This window comes from Peromyscus eremicus, chromosome 2 (genome assembly GCF_949786415.1).
Source record: "Peromyscus eremicus chromosome 2, PerEre_H2_v1, whole genome shotgun sequence".
Classification (NCBI taxonomy): Eukaryota; Metazoa; Chordata; class Mammalia; order Rodentia; family Cricetidae; genus Peromyscus; species Peromyscus eremicus.
The window spans coordinates 137,983,645-138,006,464 of NC_081417.1; the positions used below are offsets into that span (position 1 = coordinate 137,983,645).

Below are 22,820 nucleotides of genomic sequence, written 5' to 3' on the forward strand. Positions count from 1 at the left end.
TCAATGAGAGGTACTTCTCTAAGTACTGGAAGTGTGAAAGTGTGTAAGACATGGTCTGTGTCCTCAGAGGACACTGAAACATGAAGCTAAGTCTTTCCAGTAGTGTGTGATTATGGCATTAACAGAACCTAGCCCTGTGCATTTTAGGCATGTGCTCTACCGTTGAACAGGGGGAAGTCCTTAAGAAGTTTAAGCAGGGAAGGACAGCAGTTTCCCCTCATCCAAGGGAAGTATGTTCTGAGGACCTCGGTAGAACCTTGAAATTAGTACTGGTTCTCTGTATAGACTGCTGCATGCCAGAACATTATTATTATTATCATTTTAAAGACTCATTTAGTTGTGTGAGTTTCTGCCTGCATGTATGTGTGTACACCACATCTGTGCCTGGTGTCTACAGAGTCAGAGAAGGAAATCAGATCTCCTGGAACGGGAGTTCTGGACAGTTGTGAGCCACCTTGTGGGTGCTGGGAATAAAACCCTAGTCCGCAGCAAGAACAAATATTCTTAACTGCTAAGCCATCTCTCCAGCTCCTGCCCTTCTATTCTTTTTGTTTGTTTGTTTAGTTTTGCTTTTTTTTTGTTGTTGTTGTTTGTTTTTGTTTTTGTTTTTTTTTTTGTTTTTCAAGACAGGGTCTCTCTATGTAGCTTTGCGCCTTTCCTGGAACTCACTAGGTAGCCCAGGCTGGCCTCGAACTCACAAAGATCCACCTGGCTCTGCCTCCCGAGTGCTGGGATTAAAGGCGTGTGCCACCACCACCCGGCTGTTTTTGTTTTTTTTAACGGCAGAGTTTGTAGACCAGGCTAGCCTCGAACTGACAGAGATCCATGTGCTTCTGCCTCCTGAATGCTGGGGTCAAAGTCATGTGCCACTGCCGCCAGCTTGCCATTTTATTCTTAATGTAGATCACAACAAATGTTAAACGGTCTTATTAAAGATTTATTTATTTATTATGTATACAGCATGTATGACTGCAGGCCAGAAGAGGGCACCAGATCTCATTACAGATGGTTGTGAGCCACCATGTGGTTGCTGGGAATTGCACTCAGGACCTCTGGAAGAACAGTCAGTGTTCTTAACCTCTGAGCCATCTCTCCAGCCCCCTAAATGGTCTTATTAAATACAAACCCGGAGCCAGATATAGGGGTGAAAACCTGAGAGAATAAGAAAAGCCACAAGGTAAACTCACCTCACCGACACCTCAGTCTCCAAAGAGACCTACTCCATGTATATCCACGCCTATATGCCTTTCTGTTCTGTTCTTTGTCATAGCACCTTCAGTTTAGAATTTTTTTCTTGTTAAATTGAGAACTTTCACATTTCACTTAGGAGGAGGAAGCACTTGGCTTTTCTTGGGCATATCTGGATTCTCTCAGCATCACTATTTTGCTTTTGGGCAGCTACTTAGATCTGCCTGCCTCTGCCTCCTGTGTTGGGATCAAAGGCGTGAGCTATTTTTAAATGTATTCTTTGAGGATTTCATGCCATTTGTTGTGATCGTATCCACTCCTCCCCCAACTGCTCCCACCCCCACCCCCACTTTCCTACTTGCTCAACTTTGAGCCCTTAAAAAACAAAACAAAATAAATAAAAAGCTACCTGTTAAGTCCAGCTTGTGTTCCCCAAATATTCTCGATGTGTGGCCTTCCACTGGGCATGGATGACTTCTCGGGAGTTATACTGTTAGAAAATTGACCTTTTCTCTCCCAGCGCTAATAGTTGCCAATAGTTCTTGGCTGGGGTGACACTTGGTGCTCAGCTCTCCTTTCCATGCTGTGAGTTCAGAGGTACAGCTGCCCTACTGTGTCCAAAAGACACCATTTCCTTGTGGTTATCCACTACATCTGGCTCATATTCTTTGTCCCTCCTTTTCTCTGAACCTTTGGAGGACAGGTAATATGTATGTTACATTTAAGGCTGAACATTCTGCAGTTTATTATCTGCACCTAGTTGTGGGTCTGAGTGTTAATCATCATCTACTACAAATAGAAGCTTCTCTGATGAGAGTTGAGAGATGCCCTAATCTATGGGTATAGTGCTAAGGAATTAGGAATCAGTTTAATGCTGTGTCCATTTAGCAGAATGTGGTGATATTGTATCTGTGTCCACCAAGAACATTTATTTGAAGTAACAGAGCTGGGCAGGAAAAGGAAGTGATGTAGCTGGACAGAGAGAGCAAATGATAGAGCAGAACAGAAAGGCATATAGGCGTGGATATACATGGAGTAGGTCTCTTTGGAGACTGAGGTGTCGGTGCGGTGAGTTTACCTTGTGGCTTTTCTTATTCTCTCAGGTTTTCACCCCTATATCTGGCTCCGGGTTTGTATTTAATAAGACCATTTAGGGGGCTGGAGAGATGGCTCAGAGGTTAAGAACACTGACTGTTCTTCCAGAGGTCCTGAGTGCAATTCCCAGCAACCACATGGTGGCTCACAACCATCTGTAATGAGATCTGGTGCCCTCTTCTGGCCTGCAGTCATACATGCTGTATACATAATAAATAAATAAATCTTTAATAAGACCGTTTAACAATTCATCTACAGCAGAAAAGCATTAGGTTTCTCCTCTAGGGCCTATGACCTGTCTAGCTACAGGTTCTTGGACCAACAATGGTGGTTTCATCTTGTGGAATTTTCCGCTTAAACTTTTTTGGCTTGCAGTGACCAGAGGTCACTTAAAAGTGGAAAGTGAAACCACAGATAAGAACAGCTCTAGTCAGACGTCCCTGTGCAATGAGTAGATTGGAAAAGGACTGTATATATATATATATATATATATATATATAAAATCTCAGTAATGCCGGGCGGTGGTGGCACACGCCTTTAATCCCAGCACTGGGAGGCAGAGCCAGGCGGATCTCTGTGAGTTCGAGGCCAGCCTGGGCTACCAAGTGAGTTCCAGGAAAGGCACAAAGCTACACAGAGAAACCCTGTCTCGAAAAACCAAAAAAAAAAAAAAAAAAAAAAAAACAAAAACTCAGTAAAGTAGGCTCCAGACAAGAGAAATGCTTTACTATCAAAGTAAGCGAAAGATACAAAAAAGAGGGTAAGCAAGAATTCTCTTAGACATGCGCCCCTGCACCTGGAGACTTTAGCATCATCAGCTTCACTTGAAGGCTGTGTTCAAAACAGATCACTGGGCCCCAACTTCAGAATTTCAGAATCCACTGATTTAGAGTGGGGCCTAAAAATTTGATTTTCTAAGTTTCTGGAGAAGACTAGTGCTTTGATCCAGGAACCATACCTTAGAGCCTCTGCCTTACAGGATGGGGGGAGGGGGGGTGCTGGGTATAGGATACAGAGCATGGGATATACAGAGCATGGGATTAGCCTTAAAGATGGGATTAGCCATAAGCAAGATACCTCTTTCATTGTGATATGGAGGAAGGATTTCATGGATATAGCTAAAGTGGGTATTTATAGGTTTGCTAAAAGGAATTCTTAAGTCATTTCTTGGTTCTTCTGAAGTGTGGTAGATTGGAAGCAGAAACATGTAGGGTGGGTTTGGGAAGATGAGGGGTTTGGGAAGAGTGGCAAGGGTCTGAAGTAGCCTTTGGGACAGCTAGAAGACGCCAAACTAGGTGAGGAGATCGGAAGCCTTGCAGGTGGTCTTGTGGATGGAGACCGTGTACTTGCAGTAGTGTGCTGGTCTTTCCAGTTGTGTGAGTCTTCGCAGTAGCTCCCAGCAGCCCTGCCAGGGAAAGGCTGGTAGTTTGACTCATCCAAGCTAGGAAATTTGCTAGGTAGTTTGTGCAAAAGGAAATTGGGGCATGGAAATTAAGGTTTTCAAGGGAGTGGATGACAGAGAATAAAAAAGATAAGAAGGGAGGCAAAGGTAGGGCGGGCTCACTGATAGAATGCGGAAGCCTGTCACTTAGGTTCCCATGGTCAAAGCAGACACCGAGGGAGCAGTGACTGTGGGAAAGGCAGGAGGCCATCTGCAGTGTCGGGTATTGGAATTTAGGATTTGGTGGTGTAGGCGTTCTGGTAGAGACAGGACCTGAGGTGCCGCTGTGGAAGACACTGCTGAAGCATGATGGAGAGAGAGGGTTATTGGAGACGAGGAGCTTAAAGAACGCAGGGAGCCTCACAGAGCATGGTAGTGAGTTGTCTGTTGCAAGATATTTGACCACACTGTGAACCCCGAGAGTGCCTTATCTACTGGAAAAACCTGCTTCTAGCTGTGGTGTGCCTCAGCCCTAGCACACACCTTTAATTTAAGAGCTTTCTGCTTGAATAGTGTAAACAGAATTAAATAAAGTCAGCCATAGGTCAAGAGGTGGAGCAAGCAAACAGTTGACAGGAAGTGAACAAAAGATTATTAAGAAAAAACCATGGGGAGGGAGTGCTGGAGAGATGGGTCAGTGGTTAAGAGCACTGGCTGCTCTTCCAGAGGATCTGGGTTCAATTCCCAGCAACCACATGGCAACTCACAACTGTCTGTAACTCTACTTCCAGGGGATCTAATACCGTCACATCAATGCACATAAAATAAAGTTAAGTAAATTTTAAAAAGAAAGAAAGAAAAAAAAAAACATAGAGAGTAAGAGGGAGTCAGGAGGATGGATAGAGGGATTCACAGGAAGGAGACTCTTTTTTTTTCAGAGCTGAGGACCGAACCCAGGGCCTTGCGCTTGTTAGGCAAGCGCTCTACCACTGAGCTAAATCCCCAACCCTGGAAGGAGACTTTTTTGAGACAGTAGAAAAGAGGAGAGGCTTCTGGGAAAACAGCAGAGGATAGTCAGCTGGGTGCTTTCTCTGCCTCTGAGCTAGCAGGGTTTCACTCCAGCGTCTGGCTCCCCAGTCTTTATTGATTAAGATTTTGTTAAAAACAACAGTTGTCCTTGTGGGAACTGAGATGGTCGTTAACATGATGGTGTTAATATCAACAGCTAGTGTTCACCACACTTCCTGTGTGCCAGGTGCCATTCTGAGCCCTTGACATACTGTTGTTCTCAATCCACATAACACGTCTGTGCAGCACTGTTACTATCCCTGTTAGAGAAGAAACTCAAGGGAGAAAATAAGACCAGCCACCCAGCTAGCTAGTCTATGACCTGGGCAGTGTGAGTCCGTCCGGAGTCTGTTCTTCGGACCCTCTTACTCCTCAGGCAGGAGCTAGGATGAGGAGAGGATCTGAAAGCCAGACAGATGTCAACACTATGTAGAAAGTAGGAGTGATGAGTACGCTGGGTGACAGCTGGGAGAGGAACTGAAGTGAGTCCAGCAAGTTGGTAGAAGATGTGCTTGCAGAAAGGCTGAAGTGGTGGTTCACAAAGGACATGGAGAGGGCAGGCAGCACAGGCCAGCTATGACCAATGACACTGGCAATGGATCAGTAAAACTGGAGATACAGTAGATTTCTACCAGGCAGTCTTTTGAGGGGTACTGAAAACACAGCTCAGGCTTTATTGAATTCAGTTGCATGCTGGGAGGAAGACCCTGGGCTTGTATTGGCTAGAGACTTCTTTTGCTTGTTCCCCTGTGGTGGGCTACAAACAGCTGTTACTGAACAGAATTTCACAGCTCTATGGTCTGATGGAGTGGGTGGACATGGAGGAGAACTTCTGCAAATGAACTGGGGAGGAGGGATGGGTCTTTGCTGCAGGAAGCGCTGCAGAGACGTTGCAGAGTTTGATATCACGTGAAGACTGCGAGCATTGCTAGAAAATGGGGCAGTCCTCAGAGCCGTACAACTGTGTTCGACCTCTGTGCTATGTTTAGGAGCTTAGTGCTTTACCCTCAAGGCCATGGAAAGCTCTGGAAAGTGGTAAGGTTACCTGTGCATTCCAGGTACTTAACTGGCAGGCATTTCCTTGAGGAGATGCTAGAGAGTTCAAGTTTCTGTTTAAGCAGTAGGGAAAAGTAGAAGAATAGATTTGCCCTATGGCTCTTATCCTCGTCAGTGATGACTGGCCAGTGCTAGTGGGTTCTAGTTTATTCTGTTTTCATAGAGGTAGGGCAAGTAGCTGTGTGTCCAAAGTTGGGAGAAATTGGGATGCATTGTTCTGGGTTTTCCTGAAATGCCTGCAGTACTGACTGTAAAGGCATTGGCTTGTCAGAATGAATTGTTCATCCTTTTGGATACACGTACATTATGATGCCCACGAGCAGGGACTGTGGACACTTTGAAGTGGGTTGGAGTGCATTTATTCCTTTGTCTCCACTTGAAGAGTTAGTCTGGTTCCACTTGAGCACTGTACTCTTCTGTGTCAAGAGCCTCTGAACTGTGGCAGAAGGGCAGGAGTCTGGTTAAGTGGGTCTGGAACAGGCACTGTAGGCGTGGTTCAGCCCCTGGCAATTAGCTGCCGCCCGTCCTGCTTTGTGAAGGAGGCCAGGAAGGAAGGTCCACATGGACGACAGTTTGATGTTAGGAAGACTCGATGTTCTCTACCGTGATTATTCCCCATTCCAGTCACTGATAGAAGCAGTTGCTTCTACAGCCTTTCATCGGCAGCTGTCTGCTGCTTGCTTTTCCTGAGAACTCCGGCCTGATTCCTTGTAGGGCCTGAGCTGGCCTCTTATCGGAAGAGAAGATGAGGCACGGGTGTGGGCAGCCAGGAGAACAACTTACATAAGCACGGACAGCTTCTCCAGCAGGACTGCTTTGCTTTTGTTTGGTCATGCCCCGCCCCAACTCTCCATGGCTTTCTGCTTGCTTGCTTGCTTGCTTTTCGTTTGTATTTAAAAATTTCCTCTAAATCCTTTAGGCTGTGAAATTATTGCCAAGAGTTCATTTATTCTTCTGGTTATTACTCTGACAAGTTTGGAATCCCTCGGGGCCTAGATTTTTTTTCAAATTCTAACTCTTAGTTCCCTAACAGACAAGCTAACAAACTTTGCCATTTTTTTCTCTTCTGGCTCTAGGTCCCCTTCCAGGCCTCTGCTTTGGATAGTCTGTGTGGGTCTCTGCACCCCTGTCCCCATTGTAATCCCACACAAGTGGCTTTCACCTCTCTAGAAGACTGGGTAGCCTGTTTCCTTGCTCTGTATGTAATAGCAGAAATCCCTGCAGGCCCAGCTTCCCTTCTCAGAGCATTAGTGTCTGGACCACAGCACCTCTCGTATTTCCCTGTCGTAACTGCCCAGTTTCCCATCTACTGTCCTGAGCGCCTCCTTTAATATTCTGCTTTACTGTGTGCAACCAGTGAAACTGTGTTAGCCGCCTCCATTGTCTTAGTCCATTCGGACTGTTGTAACAGCATGCCACAGACGGTGACTTGTGTACCACAGACGTTTCTTTCTCACAGTTCTAGAGGCTGCAGAAGTTCAAGATAAAGGCTTTGGAAGGTCAGATTTTTGATGAGGAGCCTGTTCCTCATAGGCACTTGCTTCTTCTCACATGATGGGGGAAGTAACAAACTCCATGAAGCCTGTTTTAGAAGGTAACACTCACCTCCCAAAGGCCTCATGTCCTAAATACCATCTCCTTGAGGGGTTAAGATTTCAACATACAATTTGGGGTATGCAGACATTTATTCTGTAGAACTTCTGAGTATAATTTGTTCAGAATTAGTTTTTTTAATATTTATTTTTATTTTGTATGTATCGGTATTTTGCTTGCATGTGTGTGATGCCTATATTGGGTGTACTAGATGCATGTATGCAGTGCCTGAGAAGGCCAGAAGAGGGCGCTGGATCCTCTGGCACTGGAGGTACAGACAGTTCTTAGCTGTCATAAGGGTGCTGGGATTTGAACCCTGGTCCTCTGTAAGAGCAGCATGTACTCTTAACCGGTGAGCTATCTCTCCAGCCCCTCAGAATTGGGTTCTTTTTAAAAGACTTCTGCCATCCTACCTCCTGTCATGCACCTCCTCCCATTCAGTATTTCATAGTTTTTGAAGTAAAATACTTTGTTTCAAGTTTCCTTCTCTTATTTCCTTAAAAATAAATACACAAATAAATGATAAGCTGTTTCTTTAAAAATAAAATTCTATCTAACTTTAACAAGCTCAGTTTTCTACTTCTGGGACTCTAATCTTGAGCGATGATTCCTACAGAAAGAGCTTGGTGCACCATGATAGGATGCTATTTATTTTGTATTCATTGTCTCTCTCAGGATAGTGTTGTGTTGTGTAACCCTGTCCTAGAATTCACTATGAGCCGAGCTGACTTTGACTTTCCTTTGACCCTCCTGCCTCTGCCTCCCAAGTACTGGTATTACAGGTAAAAGTTCACCTTGCCCAATGGCATTTTTGGACATATATTAATATACTTTATTCTTTTCTCACCATGTAGCCCTGTCTTGTCTGGAACTTGCTATGTGACCAGGCTGGCCTCAAATTCACCAAGACCTTCCTCTCTCTGCCTCCCGAGTGCTAGAACAGAGGGGCAGCCAGACGTGCTTTGTTCTTATTGGACTCCTCCCTCATTACCTCACACTGGTCCCTCCATACCTTCAGCTCGTCCCCTCTTGCTTACCTGATACATAGAACCCCCACTTTTCCTTCTTCCCTTCCTCCTTTTCTTGTTTTCTCAGCATTCATTCGGGAGGCCGAGGCAGGAGAATCTCTCTGAGTTCCAGGATAGCCATGTGAGACCCTCTTTCAAACAAGTAAACAAACAAACAGCTCCTTTTCTGGATGTTTATGTAAATAAAATAATGTGATATGTAGTCTTTAGTATTTGACTTCTTTCTCTTAGCATATTTTTTAATTTTTAAAAGATTTATTTTATGTGTATGAGTGTTTTGCCTGCATGTATGAGACTTCTTTATTTTTTCTCTGCCTGTCTGCCTCCTTTTTCCTCCTTCTGCTCCGTTTTTGAAACAGAGTCTCTGTTTCAAAACAGAGACTCAGCCTGGCCTTGAGCTCACTTGGGTCTCTCTGCCTCAGCTTCCTGAGCTGCAAAGCCTAACAAAGTTCTAATTCTTTGTGGTATAGTTATTGGGATTGTTGTGAAAGATGTAACATACATCTTTACATTAAATGCTGTTATTTGCTTTACATTAAATGGCTGTCCTGGAACTCACTTTGTAGACCAGGCTGGCCTTGAACTCAAGAGATCCATTCACCTCTGCTTCCCAAGTGCTGGGACAAAAGGCCTGTGCCACCATGCCTGGCCATCAGTATGCACTCTTACACGTAAGAGTGATGTCTTCTAGTTTGCATTTTGTTTCTAGAATCTTAAGTTCTGTATTCCTGGTTACATATGTGTTCTTATTTCTCTGATTTCTTAGATTTAAAGAAATCATTTAAAGCGTTTCACTAGCTAGTCACGAGTTGTTTTATGCTTGGGGCTTGTTGCACATCTCGCTTCTATGTTGGATGTGGGCTTGCTGCTCTCTTCAGATTGGAAAGTAGTTGACGACGTTTCTTCAGATGTATGTTGCCTCCTTTCCTGGCCTGCCTTTCCTTTGAGAATTCTATTACAAATGCATAGCAACTTGGGTTTGTTTTCGGTTTACTAATGCTCTGGTCACTTCTTTCTAGTCTTTTTTCCTTCTTTTTGTTTCAGTTGAAACCTTCTATTAAAACTCTTCAATTTTCTATACATTTTCCAAACCTGCCACGAAATCACCATAGTGAACAGCCAGGCATGGTGGCATAGACCTATAATCTCAGTTCTTGGGAAGTGGAGACAAGAGGATAAAATGTTCAGGGTTATCCTTAGCTATATCATGAGTTCAGGGCCATCCTGGGCTACAAGAGAACTTTTCTCAGAAACAAACAAAAACCACCAAGTGTATTTTGCATCTTAGACACTGTAGTAGTCATTTCCAGAAGCTCTAGACTCTTTGAGTAGTTTACTGAATACAGGAGTAGTTCCCCTTGTCTGTCAGAAATAGCAAACCCTGGATAAACTATATTATCTTATTATATGAACATACTTGTGAGGAAGTTGAATTCATAAATTAGGCACAGCCAGGGACTGTATCAGCCAGTTTTCTATTACCGTATTGAAATACCTGAGCTAATCAAAGTATGAAGAGTAAAGGTTTGTTGTGGCTCATGGATTCAGCAGTTAGAGTCTGTGGTTGGTTGACTTGTTGCTTGTGGGTCTATGGGGCACAGTCTATCATGGTGGGAGTATGTGGCAGAGGAGAGGCTTGGGATCCAATTGCTTCTCCCATTGACTTTCTCTGGCTAGGCCTTACTTCCTACTTCTTAAAGTTTCTGTTGGCAGACCAAACCTTTAACACTTGGATCTTTGGAGGACATGTCAAACCCAAACTATGGCAGAGACTAATATCAGTAACTGTATTTAGTAAAATATGGGTTACTTGAACATATGCACTGTGTTACAATGACAGATGAACTGATAACCAAGGTAGCTATGATTAATAGGCAGGTAGCAAATACAGTGTAGATACACTGCAAAGGGGTAATTCAGGTTCCAGGAAGGATAGACTAGGATGGCATGGGATTTTATCATGCTATGAAGAATAATGTGCAGTTTAGAACTTATGCATTGTTTAGTTCTGGAATTTTCCATTTAATATTTTCAGAATGCATTGACATTTAGTAACTGAAACCACAGCAAGCAAAATTATGGCTTAGGAGGAACTACTATATGTTTACCTTCTACAGCTTCTTGAATATGTGTATTGAAATAAAATGCTTATTTCATTTTGTGATGCTTAATCACACCTATGGCCTGTGCACAGGAGGCAAGTGCCATATTCCTAACCCTTTGGTTCTTTTGAGACAAGGTCTTTTACATAGCTAGGTAGTTACATAGCCCAAGCAGTTCTTAATCTCATGATCCTCCTGTGTCAGCCTTCTGAGTGCTGAGATTAAAGGTGTACATCACCATATTTCATTTTTTTTCTTTCTTTCTTTCTTTCTTTCTTTTTTTTTTCCATTAAAGGCTCAGTGCTAGGGTCAGAATCCAGGGCCTCTCTCATGCAGGATTAAGTCTCTACCACTGAGCTGTACCACCAGCCTGGATCAACTTTTTAAATAATTAATTTAAAAATTATTATTATTATTATCGATGTGTGTGTGGTCTGCATGTGTGTGATGTGGAACCGAGGGCATGTATGACGTGGTGGTCAGAGGACATCGTGGAGCTGGTTCTGGGAATTGAACTTGGGTCATCAGACTTGCACAGCTGGCACTTTACTTACTTTATATCTGCCCAGGGTCAGGGTTAATTGAAAGAGGTTTTCCCTGTCAGGACTTAGTTCCTGCTTATATCTCCATGTCTGGCTATTAATTAGGCACTTGCTTTTATAAGTTTTACTTAAGAGGCTGCTGGTGACTTTGTGTCACTGTGGGTGTTCTTGAGCTTGGCTCTGGAGTGTAGTGCAACTATTTGAAAAACAATTTGATCTTTTGTTAGTGTTATTTTTGGTTTTTTGAGACAGAGTCTCATTTGGTAGCTCTTGCTGTCCTGAAATTTACTATGTAGACCAGGGTGGCCTCAATCTCATAGAGATGCTTGCCTCTGCTTCCTGAGTGCTGGGATTAAAGGTATGCACCACCATGCCTAGCCCTTTATTATTAGTTCTCTAACTAGTGCCCTATGAATTAGAAATTTTTCAATCCAGTTTTGTGGAGCAGGTGCTGTTCCCAGCCTTGTGAAGTTCAGTACTGCTCTTATAACCATTTCTAGATCCTTCCTTGGCCTGGGGTGGTTTCTTCACACCCAGGAGAGTTCTGCCCTGTACATCCCTCTCCTCTAGACTCCAGCTGCATCTCTTCAGCTCAGACAAAGGGTCTCCTTATGTAGTTTGGGCTGCTGTCAAACTCATGGTCCTCCTGCCTCTATTTCCCAAATGCTGTGACTACAGGTAGGTGTAGCCAGAAGTTTTCCTGGTCCCACCCGGCTCGCAGCCACTCAGACCCAAATAAACACATAGACACTTATATTAATTTAAACTGTTTGGTCTAATGGCTCAGGCTTTTTGCTAGCTAGATCTTACACTTAAATTAACCCATAATTCTTATTTATGTTTAGCCATGTGGTTTGGTACCTTTTCCCAGTTGTGCCTTAACATCTTGTTTCTCTTTTTTTTTTTTTTTTTGGTTTTTCGAGACAGGGTTTCTCTGTGTAGCTTTGCGCCTTTCCTGGGACTCACTTGGTAGCCCAGGCTGGCCTTGAACTCATAGAGATCCACCTGGCTCTGCCTCCTGAGTGCTGGAATTAAAGGCGTGCGCCACCACCGCCCGGCAACATCTTGTTTCTCATGGCGGTGGTGGCTGGCAGCGTCTCCTGACTCAGCCTTCCACTTCCTAGAATTCTCCTCTCTGCTTATTCCACCTACACTATACTTCCTGCCTGGCTACTGGCCAATCAGCATTTTATTTATCAATCAATCAGAGCAACACATTTCACATCATACAGAAAGACATCCCCAGGGTCGGAGAGATGGCTCAGAGGTTAAGAGCACTGACTGCTCTTCCAGAGATCCTGAGTTCAATTCCCAGCACCCACATGGTGGCTCACAACCATCTGCAATGAGATCTGGCACCCTTTTCTGTGTACATAATAAATAAATAAATCTTTTTTTTTTTTTTTAAGACATCTCCAGCAGGTACTTGCCACCAAATCTGGCTTTATATATACTTTTTAAAACATTTTGATGACTTGGCATGGTGGCATGGTGTCACATTCCTTTAATCCCAGCATTTGGGAGTCAGAGACAGGCAGGTCTCTGTGAGTTCAGTGCCATAGGCTCAAAAATAATTTGTTTTTGTTTTTGTTTTTTGTTTTGGCATTCATAGTAGCAAAACTACTCATTCTTGGAGACTCACTCCAAGCTTCATGTCTCATGGTTCTGTTTTCAGGCCACTCAGTATCACCAAATATGTCCATGACCATGTCTTCCTGAGTCTTCAGTTACTGTCCCAGTCTACTTCCATGCTTTCCACACAAATAGGAAGTGGAGTTGATAACAGCTTATTCTCCTTGAATGACTTTTATTTAACCCCTGGTCCTGTGGAATTTTCTACTGAAGTCACTCCTGCTGGGATCATTGGTAAATTCCCAACTGCCCATCAGGTGTGTTCCCATCAGCCTGTATTTGATAGGCCACTTGGCCTTGTCTCACATGGCTGACTGTACTTTGTGTCTTGTTAGTGTGTACCTTCCTGCTTCACGGTCCTTCTCTCTGACAACAGTGTCTGAGTACTGGGCTCATCTCATGCACTGGAATTCCCACTTGTGCCTTGAACGTCTGTGTCCTTTGCTCGTGTGCTCTTTTATTGTAGTTTGCCTTTTCTGTGGCTTCAGCTGTGATGTGGGAACATGAATCCCAGTCTGAGTCTTCATTGACATTTCCTAGAGGTTTTGTCGATTCGATATGTCTGTAATGTGACTTGCCCATTATTTCCCTGTACTCTGTTTTAGTTTGACATTACTGTACAGTCAGCCTTTCATGCAGCCTAGAAACACTGGTGTTATCTCTGACTCGTTTTCCCCAACTCCCAGGTCTATTTTGGCTCTACACATATTAGCTCTTTAATATTTTGAAATTTATCCCACGAGAGGAATTTCCAGTGATGATGGCAGACTGAAGTGGCCTCCTGGACCTTCACAGATAATAATGATAAAAATTTTTTTTTTTAAAGACAAAGGACATAAAGGAACTGGAAAGAACCCAGAAGAATATAGAAGCTAGAGGAAAGTTTAATTTTGAAAGATGAAGACTGGAGGTGATAAAATGTTCATTTGCACTTTAAAAAAGTGTTGCCTGTGGGCATCCAACAAGCTCCCTACCAGAGGAAAGTGCCAAGAGGAAGCCTGACTGTCTCCTGGTGGCCAGGACCAGGGTGTGCAGTAATGCTATGTGTACATTTAGCAGCAGGACCTTTCTTTTCTTTTTTCTTTTCTTTTCTTTTTCTTTTTTTTTTTTTTTTTTTTTGGTTTTTTGAGACAGGGTTTCTCTGTGTAGCTTTGGTGCCTGTCCTGGATCTCACTCTGTAGCCCCAGGCTGGCCTCGAACTCACAGAAATCCGCCTGCCTCTGCCTCCCGAGTGCTGGGATTAAAGGCGTGTGCCACTGCTGCTGGGCGCAGGAGGAGGACCTTTTAAGGAAAACAAGCAACCAAGAAGATGAACCCCATATCCTGACTGAGCTACAACCCCTGCCTGCACCCCTGTACTGTAGTGCGTGGGGAGACTGCAGGAGGCCTGGTGAGGAAGCACACAGGGCTGAGGAAGGCTCGGATGGATGTGTGAAGACAGTCTGCCAGGCTGAGCTTAAGGTTTTTTCCTTGTACACCAAGTACATCTCCTAACCATGAGGAAGCAGGTGGTCAAATTCTCAAGTCTTAGGGTTTGAGATGTCAGAAAACGGAGTCTGTGACTGAAAAGTTAGGAGGATTGCTCTCTAAGCAAAGAAAACAGTGATGGATCTCAACAAGACATCTGTGTCACTACCTTCAAGACTCAGGGAACGTCTCAGAAGAGGGGGCAGAGGTCAGGGAGAGTGCTGCCAAGCAGTCTTCTGGACATATGACAGTTGCTCTCACGAACTCACTGCAGCTGTGGTTCCTGAGACCTGATGAAGATTGGCCCTGTCATGGTTCTATCATGTATGGAGGAGGGGTATCATTTCTTTTCCTTATCCATTGATAAGTTGCCCATTCTCCAGCAAATAACTGCTAAGCCATGGTCATGCAATCAAGCATAATTAAACTCAGTGGGGGAAGACATGAGAGAAGGAGGGCACTGCTGGGAAGAGGGAGGGGTGGGAGAGGATAATGGGAGGTGACAACATTCCTTATATGCATGTGTAAAACTGTCAAAGAATAACTTTTTAAAAAGGAAATCAGAGTGAGACCAGGCCTCAAACTGGAGTGACTATAATCAGATAAAAGGCTGTCAACAGAAACTGACTCCATGTTGACTCAGATGATGGGATCAGCAGTCCAAAATGCCCAGGTAGCTGCTGTTGGTGTAGTCAGAAACTCAAAGGAAAACTGCCCATTTGAAGCGCAATAAAAAGAAACTCAGACCAGAAACAAAAGCAAACTACTTTTGTCACAAGTATAATTGTGCACAAAAAAATTATGGCCGGGCGGTGGTGGCGCATGCCATTAATCCCAGCACTTGGGAGGCAGAGCTAGGCGGATCTCTGTGAGTTCGAGGCCAGCCTGGACTACCGAGTTCCAGGAAAGGCGCAAAGCTACACAGAGAAACCCTGTCTCGAAAAACCGGAAAAAAAAAAAAATTGTACAGACTCTACATCAGAGATAGCAAAGCTGTAGGATATAAGGTCAATGTACAAAGATCAATTGATATATTAACAATGAAGATAGAAACTGAAGTTTTTAAAATGCGTAATAACGTTGAAAGCCATGAATTCATTAGGAATAACAGACAGAATACATCCAAAAGCTGTATACTGAGAACTGTAAACATTGCTGAGAGAAACTTAAGAAGCAAATACAGCCGGGCGGTGGTGGCGCACGCCTTTAATTCCAGCACTCGGGAGGCAGAGCCAGGCGGATCTCTGTGAGTTCGAGGCCAGCTTGGGCTACCAAGTGAGTCCCAGGAAAGGTGCAAAGCTACACAGAGAAACCCTGTCTCGAAAAACCAAAAAAAAAAAAAAAAAAAAAAAAAAGAAGAAGCAAATACACAGAGAGAAGCCACTTTAATGGGTTGTCTAGTGTTTCCTCCAGGACCCCTATCCTCCCTTCTCATCCTTCTGGATCCTCAGCATCCTACCTTATTTGGGAGCAGGGCATTTGCAAATGTAATTTAAGGAGCTCAAGAAGAGATATTTTTGGATTGACCTTAGAATCCAGTGACTAGAATCCAGTGGCATTACAAAAGAAAAAAATAAGCCGGGCGGTGGTGGCGCATGCCCTTAATCCCAGCACTTGGGAGGCAGAGCCAGGTGGATCTCTGTGAGTTTGAGGCCAGCTTGGTGTACAGAGCCAGTTCCAGGAAAGGCTCCAAAGCTACACAGACAAACCGTCTTAAAACAAAACAAAACAAACAAACAAACAAACAAACAAACAAAAGAAACAAAGAAATAGAGATTGAGATTCTCAGAAAAGGAAGATCATGTGAAGATTGAGGCAGAGATTAGGGTTGGGTTGCTATAAACCAAGGGATGTTGTCTTAATTGTTGTCCTATTGCTGTGAAGAGACATCATGACCAAGAAAACTCTTATAAAAGAAAGCATTTAACTGGGGACAGTTTCAGTGGGTTAGTCCATGATCATCGTGGTGGGAAGCAGATAGGCAGGGTGCTGGACCAGTAGCTGAGATCCTTACATCCTGATCCACAGGCAGCAGGCAGAGAGAGACACTGGGCCTGATGTGGACTTTTGAAACCTCAAAGTCCACCCCCAGTGACTCACCTCCTCCAACAAGGGCCACACCCACTCCAACAAGGCCACACCTCCTAATCCTTCCCAAACAGTTCCACTAATTGGGAACCAAGCATTCAAACATGTGAGCCTATGGGGGCCTTTCTCATTCAATCCACCACAGATGTTAAAAGTCTCTGGGCACTAGACAAGACAAAGAAAGGTTGTCTAGAGCTCTGCTGCAGAAGTGGTCCTGACATCTTGCCTTTAGACTTATGTCTCTGGAACCAAAACAAAGTTCTGTTGTTTTAACTGCTAAATTTATGGTAACTTTTCATGACTGTTCTAAGAAACCAATATAGCTGTCTCATGGATCAGTACTGATGAGCAAAAAATGATTTTGGAAAAGGCAAAGTTAGATGACCTAAACTAACTAGAAAATTTATTATAACTAGAAATTTAGTAACCCAATTGTTCAGGTCTCCAGTAAATATATAGCAGATATTCAACATTAATCATTAGGAAATCACGAGGGAAAACCACAGTATGTTACCCCCACCTTCAAAAAGGAATCTAAAAGTCATCCATAGCAAATGTTGGTAAGGTCACAGGATACCTGGAATGCCCATGTCAGTGGGGATGCTACCCATTTTGCTCGAAAACTATTGACAGTTTGTTCTTTTATTTATTTTGATATGGGGTCTCACTGTGTAGCCCTAGCTGGCCTGGAACTTGGTATGTAGCCACGACTGGCCTTGAACTTGCAGTGATCCTCCTGCCTCTGCATCTGTCTCTGCCTCTGCCTCCCAAGTGCTGGGATTAAAGGCGTGTGCCACCACACACAGCTAAGTCGACATTTTTATAAAAGGGTGAGCTGAGCTCAATGGTAGAACAGTAGACTAGCTGGTGTGCAGCCTTGGGTTTGAAAACAGAGAAGGGGCAGGGAGAGAGGAGAAGGAGGAGGAGGAGGAGGAGGAGGAGGAGGGAGGAGGAGGAGGAGGAGGAGGAAGGGAGCAAGACAATTCTTTGAGGTAGGGTGGCACTCACCTGGGAAGCTGAGGCAGGAGGATTATATATTGGAAGCCAGCCTGGGTTACATAGTGAGACCCTATTACTGTGTCATTCTATTCATGTGACATTCTAGAAAATGGAAAATGACTTTTAGTGACAGTGAGTTGAGGGTGCTGCTTGGGGAATGTAGGTGGGAGGGAAACGAATTACAAAGGAAACGTGGGGGTCTTTGGAAGTGAAAGGTACGCTCATTTGAATTGACAATTTCATAGGTGTTCACATCTGTTCAAATCTGACCAAGTATAAGCGTCAAATATCTTTTGTGTCAATTATACCTTAAGAAAGCCTTAAAAATGTGCAAAGCTCTGAACAGACCTCACCAAAGGAAAACAAGGACTAGTCAGTAGGCACATGAAAATACATCCAACTTCATTTAGTGAAGTGCACAGTAAGGGTCCCTGTCACAACTGTTAGAATAACAAAGTAAAGAACAGGCACACCAAGTGTGGAGCTGTGGCCTGGAGCCATTGTGCTCTGCTGTGGGAATGTAACTAGCACCACAGCAGTTTAGCTAACAGTTCAGAAAGTTAAACTTGCCAGGTGTGCTGGCGCACACCTTCTAATCCCAGCCTTTGAGATCCCAGCCTTTGGGAGACAGAGGTAGGTGGATCTCTGTGAGTTCAAGGCCAGTCCTGGTCTACAGAGTGAGTTCCAGGACAGCCAGAGCTACACAGAGAAACTCTGTCTCAAAAAACAAACAAACAAAAAAAACCCCAAAAAACAACAAAAAAAAAAAAACCCTCCAAAAAACCAAAAAAACTTATTTGTAAAAAATATATGTATCCAAACATTTGTAGCAGCTTTATTTATAAAACCTGGGGATTGAAAACAACTTAAATCTATACCAGTGAATGAATGGAAAATAAATTTTGATGTATGTCTGTAATGGAATACTATTCGGTAAAATAAAAAAGTACTACCAATACATTCAGTACCATGGGTGAATCTCAAAGCCATGTTGTGTGAACACAGCTAGAAATAAAAATAGAATACATCCGGTTCCTTTTATATAAAGTATAAGAAAATCCAAACTGGTCTTTCTGTGACAAAACAAATCAGTGGCTGCCTGAGTCTGGAGGTGGAGGCAGGGACTTAGTGAAAAGGACATCAGTGAACCCTGGGGGCCAATAGAGATGTTCTGTCTCTAGGTTGTTGTTATGTGGGTGTGTACATTTGTCAGAAATCGACCTCATGTTCTGATGTGTGAGTTTATGTCAATTATGTTTCCAGTAAGTTGATTTGTAAGACTCCCTCCCTCCACCCTGGCTTGGCTACTCTCCATTCCTCGGTGGTTGCATATGTGGTGGTCCTGTTGTCACTGCTTCTGTGACCCCTAGAGTGCAATGTGACCTACAGACAGACACCTGATTGTGTCCTTCTCTGTATGTGGTCCTCTAATCGTTCACCAGTGTGGCTCCTTAAAGTGGCCACCAGTGCCTTCCGTCTGCCCGTCCCTGTCTTCCTGCCTCCCGCTGTGCTTATGGCTTTAGTCTCCTTTACCCTATGCTAATTTCATGCCTGTGCCTGTGTTCCTTCTCTACCCTGGGCCTTTTGTGTGGTAAACAGCTGTTCACTTTTTGTTTTGTTTTGTTTTGTTTGTTTTTGTTTTTTGGTTTTTCGAGACAGGGTTTCTCTGTGTAGCTTTGCGCCTTTCCTGGAACTCACTTGGTAGCCCAGGCTGGCCTCAAACTCACAGAGATCCGCCTGGCTCTGCCTCCCCAGTGCTGGGATTAAAGGCGTGCGCCACCACCGCCCAGCGCTGTTCACTTTTTAAAACTCAGCTTAGGAATCCTCTTACCCAGAGGGCTGCAAGGGAGAAAAGATGACATGCTCTAGTTATTCCTTCGGTTCATCATGACTCATTTAAGAATATTTACTGTTTGACCTTATGCTTTTAGTTTGCTTCCCTTGTTAGCTGAGCATAATATTTGGTAATTTTTTTAAGTTTAAAAACTTTTACATGTGTATGGATGTTTTACCTGCATCTATGTCTGTGCACTGTGTGTGTGCCTGGTCCTCACAGAGGCCAGAAGAGAGTTGTTGATCCTTGGAACTGAAATCACCACGTATGATTGTGAGCCACCATGTGGCTGCTGGGAATTGAGCCCACCCAGGTCCTTGGAGGAGCAGCCAGTGCTCTTGACTGCTTGGTCCTTGCTTCAGCTCCCTCGTTATTTTTTATTTTTATTTTTATTTTTGTTTTTTTGAGACAGGGTTTCTCTGTCTAGCTTTGCGCCTTTCCTGGAACTCACTTGGTAGCCCAGGCTGGCCTCGAACTCACAGAGATCTGCCTGCCTCTGCCTCCGAGTGCTGGGATTAAAGGCGTGCGCCACCACCGCCCGTGCCTCGTTATTTTAAAAAAAACTTTTACTCCATAGCCCAAGCTAGCTCAGATTCTTGGCAATGTTTTTGCCTCAGCTTCCTGAGTGCTAGAATTTTAGGTGAGAGTCACCATGCCCAGCTGATGAAACTTTTTGTATGGAAAAAAACCCCAGAAGATTCATATTACTTTTTGTCTATAATTTGTGGTTCTGGGGATCAAACCCAGGGCTTGTACGTGTCCGGCAGGCATTCTACCAATGAGTCTTTGTCTCCAAATTTTAACACTATTTGACTTTGGGTGGTAAGATAAATTTCTTCAATTTTTTTTACAGCATTCCATGAGCCCAGCCCTAAGAGTCTGTAATTTTGCTCACTGTAGTTAATCTCTCTTGTTTCTTCAGGTCCACAAAGCCACCACAGTTCCCAGCCCCTTCACCACTGACCACACTACACAGACTCCTGATTGGCTGAAGAATGTGTCCGTCCATCCCGAACCATCAGAGCATTCCAGTCCTACGTCCAGTACTCAGCAAGCAAAAAGCACTGAGCACAGTTCACCTGAGTCCCCTCTTCCAGTGGCCCCCTCCTACAGCTATGCTACCCCTACGCCCCAGGCCTCTTCCCAGAGCACCTCAGCACCACAACCAGGTGAGGCTCACTGCTCCTGGCCTTGGAGATGAGAGGAGATAGTAGAGTGTTTGATTAAAGTCTTCCCATTTAGAGAGAACAGAGGAGGCACACCTGACTGCTAGACAGCACCCTGTCTGTGCCCCTGATCCCTGCCTCAGCAGCTGCCAAACCTGGGGCACTTAATAGAGCTCATTTTCTCAGAGCCAGATTCTACGGTGACCTAAAGGCACAAGACTTTCTGGATATGGTGATACACACCTGTTTTTTGGGGGGTGGAGGCAGGAGAACCATGAATTCAAAATCATCCTTGGCTGTGAGTCTGATACAAGCCTGAGCTACATGAAACCATCTAAAACAAACAAGCAAAAACCTAAATAAATAAATAAGTAGTGGGGATGATATGACAAGTGATGTTCAAAGAAGAAACATGTGCAGGGAGACAGTGTTGATGTACCCATCCGCTTCCCAGCAGCCTGGCTGTGGGTCAGGCATTTGCCACCTGATTCTCAGAACATTTTTATTTCCAAACCAACCACAGGAAGGGGCTTAGACCTAGACCTTCGCCTTACCAAGTCTGCCTGATGGTGCAGGGTTGAGAGCCCAGGTAGAGATAGTCCATCAGTAGCTAATGGGTAAACCCAAAAAGTCAGGGGCGAAGCAAAACCAGTGAACACTTTTTTTTTTTTTTTTTGCCAATTTTGGTTTCCTAGGGTCTTCTTTGCTGGTAATGGAATGTGCCATTGTTCCAGCCCTGAAGCCGCATGTGATTTCTGTGTTCAGGTGAACGCCTGCCTAGTTCCTATTGAAACTGAAGGCTTTGGCTTCCGATGTATTGACTAGCCAGTTCTGGTCAGTTAAACTGAGTATAATGGCTTTTTTTTTTTTTTTTTCCTCCCTGAAAGTCATACCAGAGAGCTCTTATTCCATCTCCCAGGGCAGCTGTAGGCTGCAGCTTCCATAAAGGATGAATTCATCTCTAAGTACAATGTTCCCAAGCAAAGGCAGATAAACCTCAAGTTTTATTTGTTCAGGAATCCCTTTTCACCCCCAGCCTTGGAATCTAAGTTGACTAGTCTGTTGTTTGCTGGAAGGTCTCCTAGAATTGAGGCCTCATATCAAGTAAGCAATTATTGCTAGAGGACTAAGACTGAATCAGTGGTTTCCAGTGGGTCTAAACATCTGCTCTCTCCAGCCCCCAACAATTATTTGGTACAAAATATCAATAACGCCAAAGTTGAGAAACACACACATAGGAGCTAGGTAGCAAATAGTGTAAGAGCAATGCATAGCTATGTGCTGATTTGGGAGTTCCAGAAATGCAAGAGTGACTCAAGAAGTGGATCAGAAATGCAGTGGTCTAGAAAGAGCTCTTGGAGAGCAGACCGTTTAAACTAGGAACAAAACGTAGAATACAGAAAAGGTAAACATCCCACTTGAACCAACAGCTGCAGCAGTCTCCATGTGTTTCACAGAGGCTCATGGTTTCTGTGATGCTAAGAGGGAAGACTAACTAGAGGCAGGGCTGGGTGGGAAAGGTGAGTCCATGTGGTTGTATGCCAGGTTAGGGTTCGTGTGGGAGGCAGGAGTCTCAAGTAGGAGAGTGACACTAGGGTGTTTTAGAAAGATTGGTGTACATGTCATAGCAAGACCAGATAGACTGGAGTAAGGTGGGCCACAAGTGGGAGAGGAGGTAAGAATCTTGGAATAATCTTAACTGTGAACAATGAGTCAGTAGTTGGAGAAACTGGAACAGGTGGGCCTTCTGACTGACCTTATCCTTTGTTATTTATGTGTCTTATTAAAATGGTATTCGCCTGATAAAAGCGGTCGTTGAGACAGAGTTTCAACGCTGAACTCTTGGGGAAGTGGTATATGAAAGAGACGTGGAGACAGACATTGGTTGCAGCACAGTGGAGAAGGAATGAGAGCGCTGAGCTCCTCTGATGTCGCAGTGAGCGCTTTAGCGGGGAGGGGAGGCAGTCAGCAGGAGTGAGTGCCACCAGCCTGACAGGTGGATTTGTGTTCTTCTTAGATTTGCTAAGAAGCAGCTCACTGATGACCTTGAGAGACCCTTTGTGATGGAAAAGTGGATACAGAATCAAACTTGAGGGGATTAGGGAGTAGAAAGTAAAGGATGAAGACAGTGACTGAGGGTGACTTGGGGAAGGGGTCTGATCACAAAGGAGGGGGACAGCAGTCCGGGTGTGCTTCTGATCACAGTACTGTCACTTGGTTCCAGTTGTAAAGGAGCTAGTGGTGTCTGCTGGGAAAAGTGTCCAGATCACCCTGCCTAAGAATGAAGTTCAGTTAAACGCCTACGTTCTTCCAGAACCAGAAGAAGGTAAGCTAGCCCTTTGGGAACATTTCAGTTTGCTTTGCTGTCTCTAAGCCTCAGTGCATTGGCTTCTGTAGCAGCCCTGTGGAGACAGGAGGCAGCATGTGGGCCTACAGATCCGCAGGCAGCACAGAAGGCAGTGTTGTGCACAGCTGGAGATCAGAGACTGTTTTCTTAGCAGTGCTAGGCTTCACATATGCTACATAAGTGCTTTGCCATAGAGCTGCCCCTCCAGCCTGATCCTGGAGGCTTTGATGTCAA

General features: G+C 44.3%; 1 protein-coding gene across 3 annotated transcripts in view; it reads left to right on the forward strand.

The window, feature by feature from the left end:
• Positions 1 to 22,820, forward strand: part of Kiaa0319l (KIAA0319 like) — a 105,276-nt gene that overhangs the window by 38,435 nt on the left and 44,021 nt on the right. For all 3 annotated transcript variants that reach the window (XM_059254973.1, XM_059254974.1, XM_059254976.1), the window contains exons 4-5: positions 19,996 to 20,242; positions 22,464 to 22,565. In XM_059254973.1, coding sequence (XP_059110956.1) covers positions 19,996 to 20,242; positions 22,464 to 22,565 — 349 coding nt within the window. The remainder of the gene's footprint in view (positions 1 to 19,995; positions 20,243 to 22,463; positions 22,566 to 22,820) is intronic.